General features: G+C 42.1%; 1 protein-coding gene across 3 annotated transcripts; it reads right to left on the bottom strand.

The window, feature by feature from the left end:
- Positions 1-2685: 2685 nt before the first annotated feature.
- Positions 2686-9071, bottom strand: LOC141019698 (uncharacterized). Of its 3 annotated transcripts, none has more exons than XM_073494686.1 (5): positions 8426-8718; positions 7595-7732; positions 4984-5156; positions 4392-4812; positions 2686-4331 (listed from the first exon to the last, which is right to left on the bottom strand). In XM_073494686.1, exons 2-5 carry the CDS (start codon positions 7649-7651, stop codon positions 3393-3395), a joined length of 1590 nt encoding a protein of 529 aa, XP_073350787.1. In that variant the 5' UTR covers positions 7652-7732; positions 8426-8718; the 3' UTR covers positions 2686-3392. The 3 variants fall into 3 exon arrangements, with proteins under 3 accessions (XP_073350787.1, XP_073350788.1, XP_073350786.1); XM_073494687.1 differs by having other exon boundaries at positions 4485-4812; XM_073494685.1 differs by having other exon boundaries at positions 2686-4812; positions 8426-9071.
- Positions 9072-9657: the final 586 nt, after the last annotated feature.

Below are 9657 nucleotides of genomic sequence, written 5' to 3'. Positions count from 1 at the left end.
ACTCAGAGGTACCATGACCTGGATGACTGTGAACCTTCATCAACATGCTCACTTTTCACTGCTAACCCAGCGTTGTACATCTTGTATTTACCATTTGTAGGGACATAAGCTAGTCTCACAGCGTAACTCCGGTCCCCCTTTCAGAGGGATGGGCACTGATGAAGGTGTTATGCATCTGAGACTGGGAACAGTGGGTAGAATATCTTCTGGGGGATGAACTACCTGTGACCTCACCGTCTGTTTCAGAACGATGGGAAGTCATGTAAATGTTATCTCTGTCTCTCAGTGGAGGTTGAGGAACTGACTTCCTTCCAAAGGACTTAGGGTCAATTGGGAATTGTTCACATCTTCTGAGTGGAGAGGGAGTTAACCTTTCATCAAGGGAGGAGTGTGAATCAGAGTAACCAGAATCACATTGGTTGAACGACTGTGGTGGGGAAAAACGTTCTGACCTAAGCCTTAACAATTCTTCTTTGTGTGAGCAAAGATCTAACTCTGCTGAGTGCAGGTCATCTAAATAGCGCATGGCTTTCGTATTAGCCATCTGACCTTCATGGAGGAGACTAGAATTATGCGCTCTAAGGAGTTCTACCTCCTGTTCTTGGGTTGTTTTGCTCTGAACAGCAAGGCTGGTTTGTCTGTGGAAGATCACAAGCAAACATCTTAACAACTGACCTGTGGATGCGGTCTGCACATCACACCTGGCCTTAAGAAGTGACTCTCTCTTCTTTGCACTCAATGACATTTAACCTGCTAATGACTTCAGGGCAGCCAGGTTTTACATTCTGCGCCAGGGCAGAAATAGATCGCTCTACACAGGGGTTATCCATTGTTAAACAAGTTGTCTAAACAACAATCAGTGTGGTTGGCTATGGTGTTGTTTTGGCAGACACTCTGTAGCGTAGCTTGGGGAGTACACTAGCCTAACCAAACAGGGTGCTGGCCTACACTATAGGGGGTAGCTTCCCGTGGAGGAGGGGTGGGTACCACACAATCTAGTGGCTCTTGAGGGCATAAAAATTGGGGCCAATAAAGATAAACACAGTTTTACAAGTGTATCTTTGCCTTCCAATCTTTCAACATGCACTAACTGGAATGGAGGGCAGTAACAGTCAGAGGATTGTCTCTTAAAGGTGACTCGGGCGGAAACAAGTGGTAGTAACAGCTAAAGTACAAAACGTATGTTTCACAGGGCTTGTAGCACACTGTGGCTCTATATCGGGCTTTACTTCTTACTCAGGCTGAAATGCAAGGCAGTAACAGCCACATATAAACTTCTATGTATCACAGGGCAGGTGGCACGCTGTGATTAACACGAGGAACACTTAAATTGTCATAAAATTCTGACAGCTTGACCGAATGTTGTTCAAATGCTGAACTGAAATTTTTTACAATTTCTACAGAGCACTTTCAACTTGAATTTATAGCAGCAATAGTAAATGGCTCAAATTGGTAGTTATTAACCTAAAAGATTTTGGTTAATCAAATGGGTTAAAACATTTGATTGATAAAACAATTCTCACCACAATGCAACTGTTTATAAGTACAAATCAACGTCTACTCCTGTAGTAGACTAGTGGGGTAAATGTAGAGACTTTTGGCTAAAGAGTTCAAGATGTGAATCTCACATTTTAGCACTGTCCAAATTATGCTGAAATTAATATCGCACATTTATGAATGATTGCCAACAGTACACTGCCTCACACGGGGCACCATGTGTAGTGCGCCGTGCAACATTAATAAGGAGTTTTGGGTTAAATTTGGTTATCAATAATAATTAATGATTTTCAGGGATAACGCGCTGAGGACGTCTACAGGAAGGACTTCATACTTTTGATGAATCCATTTAGAGCATGAAACATACAGAAGCATAACAAAACATAAGCTTTTAATGGATGAAGATATTAACATGAAGATCTGCAGCATGAGACGCAACAACAGAAAAGGGGAATGAAGTCATGTTAAAATAAAGTTTTAAATGAGATAAACTCTCTGTGTTGGGTCGTCAGCAGCAGCAGTTCTTCCTCTCTGGACTTTATTCTGCGGCTCAGCTTCTGTAAGTCATGTGACTTCTTGGAAAGGTCGCAGCTGCAGAGCTACAGATACAGAAATGTTGCAGAGGAATCATTATATAACAATATTTAATTGTAATGTTAATACAACACACATTACACAAACACTTACCCTCCCCAGAAAACACAATATTGTGTCCTACTGAATAATTATATGGCTTTGAACTTCAATTTTCACATTAATCTTTAATTCATGATTATTGAATAATTTTAGAAGTTTTAGACAATTCCTTCATGAGAGGTGACCAACTCTTTAAGTTATTATTATCCAAATAAGTTGTACACATGAAACCAAATACTGGATCATCCATCCATCATCTGGATAATACCTTTTTTATTTTAAGTCTGTTAAGAACTGTGGCTCACCTGTGACTTAATAAATCTGGGTGACTTATCTCATTACTGCGCTCTAAATGCTCAATTTAACTTGATGTAAAGTTAAGTGTTATGTGACCTCATGTAAAGATCAAACTCATAACAATAACGCTGATAATAAAAGTCACTGTAGCTGCTGATGTTCCAACAAACTGCCTCTTCATCTCCATCATTCACTGTAAATACAACTGTGAGGTTAACAACATTCACTCTTGTACAACATTAAATAGACAGCATGTCGGTTCAAAAGTCTTTTATTAACACAAACAAGGAGATCACAATTAGTCTGTTCTGACTTTTAGTCTGTTCTGACTTTTGTGTTTGACTTCCTGTGACAAACAATAACTCAAACATTATTATATATACAGTATGTGTTCACTGTGTGTGTGTGTGTGTGTGTGTGTGAATAAGCTTTCTGTTTAAAAACTCTTAATACAACACAAATAATAAAGGAAGGAGCTCTCACAATCCCACACCCCGCCAAAATAAATCAAACACAAAGCAAACCTAAAATATTACAAATATATTACACCCCGCCAAAATAAAACAAACCAAGAGGAGCCAGGCCAGCAGATGTGATGGTAAAAGAGGCAGCTGGAGTACTGTTGACCCAGTCAGGGGGTTCTGTCCAACATCATTGTTCAAAGCTGAGTCTATGAGCAGTCTCCATTTTGGTTTGTGGATCCAACAGCTACTTCAGCCGCTCTTTGTTTTCTTTTTCAGCTCTTATTTTTCTGACTTATTGTGATAAATAATTTATTTTAGCAACATGTTTCATCTAAATTCATTCTTTAGTTAAAATTAGGATAAAAATAACTGCCTTGTTTCATCAGATGGAATTAATACTTTGTAGAAACTTCATCGACCAAAGTTACATCAGGAGATATATTATAGCTAAATCAGCTACTTTCACGTTTTAGAGAATTAATAAATTCTGTTCAGTTTCTAGTCCTCCGTCTTTCTGAATCGTTTTGTCTGCTCGTCGTTCTTGTTTCTTTTAGTTTTCTTTCTTGTATCTTTTGGCTTTGCATTAAAATAAACGGTGTAATGATCTGATATTCCATCATCCCGAACAAAGAGACCAGAGACTTCAACATTTGTGGTGATGACCAGATCCAGAGTGTTACCTCTTCGGTGTGTTGACTCCTCTACACGCTGCTCAAGGTCATTAACCAGCAAAAGATACTCAAACTCGTCAGTATAGGACCTCCTTTCGTTATTAACGTGGATGTTGAAATCTCCAGTCACAATGATGCTGCTGTACTTTTTCTTGACCTCATCCAGGAGACTTTGAAACTCGTTCAGAAACTTTCTGAATCGTTCCTGGTTGTATCCTGGTGGATGATACAGGTTGATGATCACGACAGGTTGGTCCCACTCAGCATGTTGCACAACTGTGACAACAAACTCAAAGCTTGCTATGTTTAGATGGTCAAAGTGAAGTTGTTCTCCCTGCAGTTCCTCTGAGAACTGAATCGCCACCCCTCCTCCTCTGCCCTCCCTCTGCTGAGAGTGGAACCTGAAATCTTCTGGTGAAGCGCTGCTGAGGACTGTTTCTGCGGTATTATATTGTAACCACGTCTCTGTTGTGAGAAAGACGTCCAGGTTGTTTTGTGTTATGAGATCTACGATCCTGGATGTTCTATTATTCATTGACCGAGTATTGAGCAACGCGAACCTGATTGTTCCTTCCTCTTTCTCTTCCTCACTATCACTCTCCTCTTCCTCTGTCTCTTCCTCACTATCACTCTCCTCTTCCTCTGTCTCTTCCTCTCTATCACTTTCCTCTTCCTCCTGATCTCTCTCTTTATCCTCATCATCCGTCTCCTCATCTCCCTGATCATCTCCAGTCTGTTCAGATTGATCACGTTGTCTTCTGTTCTCCTCCTCTTCTATTCGTCTTCTGGCCTTCTCCTCCTCTTCTCTTCGTCTTTTGGCCATCACCTCCTCTTCTCTTCGTCTTCTGGCCTTCTCCTTCTCCTCTTCTATTCGTCTTCTAGCCATCACCTCCTCTTCTTGTTGTCTTCTGGCCATCACCTCCTCTTCTCGTTGTCTTCTGGCCTTCTCCTTCTCCTCCTCTTCTATTCGTCTTCTGGCCTTCTCCTCCTCTTCTTGTTGTCTTCTGGCCATCACCTCCTCTTCTCGTTGTCTTCTGGCCTTCTCCTTCTCCTCTTCTATTCGTCTTCTAGCCATCACCTCCTCTTCTTGTTGTCTTCTGGCCATCACCTCCTCTTCTCGTTGTTTTCTGGCCTTCTCCTTCTCCTCCTCTTCTATTCGTCTTCTGGCCTTCTCCTCCTCTTCTTGTTGTCTTCTGGCCATCACTTCCTCTTCTCGTTGTCTTCTGTCCATCTCCTCCTGAACCATCCTGTGAATAAAATGAGTTAGCATCATTCAGGAAACATCAGTTGTTGCTAACAAACACATTTTACTCTGAACTGAGACGTATCTAAATGTTGGGAATGATCAGTGGAGGAAATGTCCAAACTGTGTACAGAAGCAGAGTTTAATGAGCCCCACCCATAATCAATAATCATACCTCATGTCGTCAAACTGCTTCCTCGCTGTGCTGCACATCTTTTGAATGTCGTCAGCTTTGTCTCTCAATAATCCGCTCACTTCAGTCTCATGATTGTTCCTGATCTGGTCTGTCCAGTTGTCATTCGGGTCATGAAGAGCAAACCCCAGTCCAGCAGCAACTCCTCCCACAACCTGATGATGAAGATCAATAGTCAACAGATCAATACTAGATTAATTTTCATTATTATGAAACTGACAGAACAACTGTCGAGTCCTGGACTGTAAAACATATAGATAACGTATGTGGCGGACCCTGCCACCTTTCTAGCTTCAAACAGTGTTCTGGGACATTACTTTCCTCTGAGAACAGCTGGTTCGTTCACTGATGGAGACAGTCTGTGTTATTACCTCTTTAATTTGGTTAATATTAAAATTCTATTAAAATATGAATTCCGGGACTTCCGGTCGAGCAGCCATGCAGGCAGCAGCCGAACCTAACAGCTCCCCTCCACTAATTTCTGAAGCCCCTGTAACTTGGCCATAATTTATCTCAAGTCTAATAAAGTCATAGTAGAGGCACATAATATGCCGAGGATACAGCAGAAAGAGTCAATCCTCGACAAAGAGTCCGGACAGAGCACCTTGACCGACAAATCTCCGGTGGACGGGAGTAGAACTAGCATGAGCCAGCTAGCCACAGAGAGTCAGCCTGCGGAGGACAGCATGGCGAATTCAGGCGTCATTCTTCATGAACTGAGAGATTTCCGCCAAGAAAACAGTGAGACGCTGAGGGACATCAAGGAAGATATAAATAAGACAAATAACAGGATTGACGCGCTGTTGGAGCTATTAAAGCTTGGAAGCGAAGCTAACAGACCAGGAGCGCAGATCCAGAAGGGACAACATCAGGATCTACAGTGTTTGTGAAGGGGCCGAAGAAAACGCGCCGTCTGTGATCTCTTTTTTTGAGAAGTTATTGAAAGAAAGTCTGAATCTTCCTTCCGCCTCGGACCTGAAAATAGAAAGAGCTCACTGGGCTTTGGGTCCCCGACCGCTGGGGATGCGCCGCTGTTACTCTTCCTGGGTTTGATCCAACGTGTTGAAACAGTTAAATTGAACATTCTCCCAAGAGTATTGTATTTACTTCAATCGCTGCCAGTGAAGGTCCCAGATAAGAAATTTGTAGAATGGGACAAGTGGATTTTGCGATTCTTGTGGCAGGGAAAGAAACCAAGAGTCAGATATAAAACCCTCCAGGTGCCGAGGGACAAAGGGGGTTTGGCCCTCCCTTGCTTAAAATCGTATTACCAAGCAGCTCAGATTAGACCCATGGTAAATATATGCAACCCAGATTACTCAGCTATATGGAAGTTGATTAAATGCCAGTATTCTGTTAAGGTCCCTACCGGCTATTATCGGAGACAGCGAACTGAAACACCATCTGGGGGACAAACCCAACCCATGGCTCGATCTATCACTCAAAACCTGGTTCAAAGTGGCTAAATCCTTCGGGTCCAAGGAGCCCTACCCGCTGATTTGCTGGGTGGCCTATGACCCAGGCTTTACTCCAAATAGGCTGGATGCAAACTTCGGGTCGTGGCAGCAGCGAGGTCTGAATATTTATTTGGATTACTTTGAGAAATCCTCGCTTAAAAGCTTCCAAGACCTGAGAGAACAGCATGACCTGGCTGGACCGGATTTCTTTAGATTCTTACAGCTGCGACACCAAACTGATAAAATAATTAGTAAAGACGATCTGGAAAAGTCAGGATCTGGGACTGGTATACCAAGAGTTTTTATTTCAGCATATAGAGCTGAGTCAGGTCTCAAAACTATTTCGAAGTTGAAGTCTTCAAGAACTAAACGGGGTGAACACATCCTACATTAAAGAAAAATGGGAAAGCGAGGGAAACTTTGTATGATCAACGGAGGAATGGGAAAACTTACACGAAAAGTAATGGAAATCAACCAACCCTCTGTCTTGGAGAGAGTTTAACTGGAAAAATATGATCAGATACTTTATAACACCGGTTCAACAGTCCAGGGTGAAGCAGAACGCGTGCTGGAAGACTGTCAGGGATGGTATGGAAAAAGTTTTTTGTTTTCAGGTCTTGTACTTAGGTAAGATGCCACGACAGACTCTGGGCTTTTCTAAGGCGTACACGTTCAGAATAATGTTGGTCGCCAGTAAAAAAGCCACCAGTCAAGGCTCTCCCACATTAGCAGACTGGCTTAATGTGATGCATGATATTTTTGTAATGGAAAAAATTTACATTTTCTTTGAGACTCAAGTCAGACATATTTGATAAATGCTGGAAGGGATGGGTTCAATTTATCAACCCATCCAGAACAGACTTCAGGTAAAAGCATCAAATGTGTTGTAACCCCCCCGGTTCTCTGCTACACACAAACTCTTTGTTTTTCTTAATTTTGTTTTGTGTTTTTGTCTTTATTGTTTTGTATTGTTTTGTTCTGTTTAAAAAACAAGTGTGCAGTGTAAGAAGTCTTGTTGTTGACTTTCTTGATAAATAAAAAGATAATATAAAAAAATATATATGAATTTCTTCTCTAAAACTACAGACTGCTCCTTTAATAATGATTGCTGATATGTCTCTGTGATGATGTCTTACGGAGCAAATCAGGCCGCCACAGCGAGGACACCTCGCCTGTCCCTTCGAGGGGAACATCAGGTCCAGCAGCTTGTCGGACGAAGGTTTCTGCCTGATCGTCCAATCAGAAACAGGAGAGCTGCCACAGTGTGATGAGGTCTGTAAGAGACAGTCAGGACACAGAGTTACTCATCATGTGGTACAAGTGAAAACCCTGAACTGGACCTTGAAATGAACTTTCTATCCAGACACTGTGGACGCTGTGTGACATGTACATTAAAGAGGATCCTTTCAGACGTTCAGCTGAACACAGTACAGATATTTATATTATAAATAATACATGTAATTATTGTGACACAACTGTCTTATAACGTCACATTAAATGTTGGCCATCATACCACAACATATCTTCCTGTTGGCTGAGAACAGTGAAGACGTCACGTTCCTGAACCACGTTGAGACTGTTTGTTATTGATCCACTGAGCCTGTCAGCTGGACCCACATGCAGCCTCGTGCATGAACGCTACTACAACAAAGTTCCTCCTGTTTCACCATCGTCACTTTACAGTTATTAATCCTACAGTGACACAAATACAAGAAGGAAATAAATAACCAGAGACCGTCTGAGGTATCGATCTTTAATCAAACTAAAAGTGCAGGAAGGGAATTAAACACTCTGACGTGATGAAGTTTGTTGAAGCACAGAAAGTTAATGAACGTTGTCTCAAGTGCTCGTGTCTCACGACCTGTCCCCAAGTCATTAAACATCACACACAACACTAACACACAGACACACACAGACATTAACATGAAGACCTGCAGCACGAGACGCCACAACAACACGTTTCTCACCTGTTGCTGGAGTAAAGTCGTGTTCGAGTGTCCTCAGCTCTGTGGGTCGTCTGTCCGACTGCAGCAGAGTTTCCTCCTCTCTGGTCTTTGTCCACTTCTCCTGCAGCTGGGCCGCCTGGGAGCGCGTTGGGCCGAGGGTGGGCCCCACGGCAGCTTTCACGTCAGAGTCCACAAGTCTCCAAACACCAGAAAGAGTCGCTAGATTTGTCGCTGGTCGCTTATTTTGAAAAAGAGTCGCTAGAGGAGTCTGAAAGCTGCTGAATATGTTGGCAGCACTTTGTCCGGCAGCTCAGGGTCTGTAAGTCATGTGACTTCCTGAAAAAGGGAGGAGCTGCAGAAAGGATGTTTATCTGCAGCCCTCAGCCCTCTGAGCTGTGGTATGTTTCCTCTGACTGAGGGAAACGCCTCAGTCAGTCAGGATCAGTTTAAGAAACAACTTTGCAGCTCAGTTTCTGTGAGTCATGTGACTTCTGGGAAAGGTCGCAGCTGCAGATATAGACAGGATGTTTATCTGCAGCCCTCTGAGCTGTGTTTCCTCCGACAGTCAGTCAGGATCAGTTTCACAAACAATAATGTTCCACAGAATAACTTCATTAGTTGATAATGCTGAAAAACAACTTTATAGCAAGTCCAGGCAGCTTCATCTCCTCCAGTCAGAAGTCTGATGCTCTTCAGTCAGTTCAGGGCGGCAGCAGCACGTCCATCACATCATGACGACCACATGTTGTGTGACCTCCTGTTTACAGCTCCTGTTGTGAATAAAGTAGTTTTATCCACTGAGGGGATGTAACTGAGTACTTTCTGCTCCACTGCATTGATCTGGCAGCATTAGTTACTAGTTACTTCACAGATTACTGCTGCATCAGAGCCAAAGTAACTATTTTTCATCAGTAATCAGATAAAACAGTGATTGTGATGATCAGCTGACTCAAAGTATTCAGTCTATACATACATGTAAATATATGGATCAGTTACTTTACTGATACTTTTGATACTTAACTACATTTAATATCAGATACTTTAAGACTTTTACTCGAGTAACGTTCATATGAGTTTCTAAGTAATATTTTAACACTGTATCTTTACTGTTACTCAAGTATGACTGAGTATATATGACTGCATACTTTTTACAGCACTGCCAATACCACAATGTAAAAGTACTCTATTACAAGTTAAAGTCCTGTATTTTAAACCCAACTCAATTAACAGAAGTGTGATTACTTTAAAATAAT

The sequence above is a fragment of the Pagrus major genome, chromosome 23, assembly GCF_040436345.1.
Source record: "Pagrus major chromosome 23, Pma_NU_1.0".
NCBI classification, from domain to species: Eukaryota; Metazoa; Chordata; class Actinopteri; order Spariformes; family Sparidae; genus Pagrus; species Pagrus major.
This window is presented reverse-complemented; position numbering and strand designations above follow the sequence as displayed.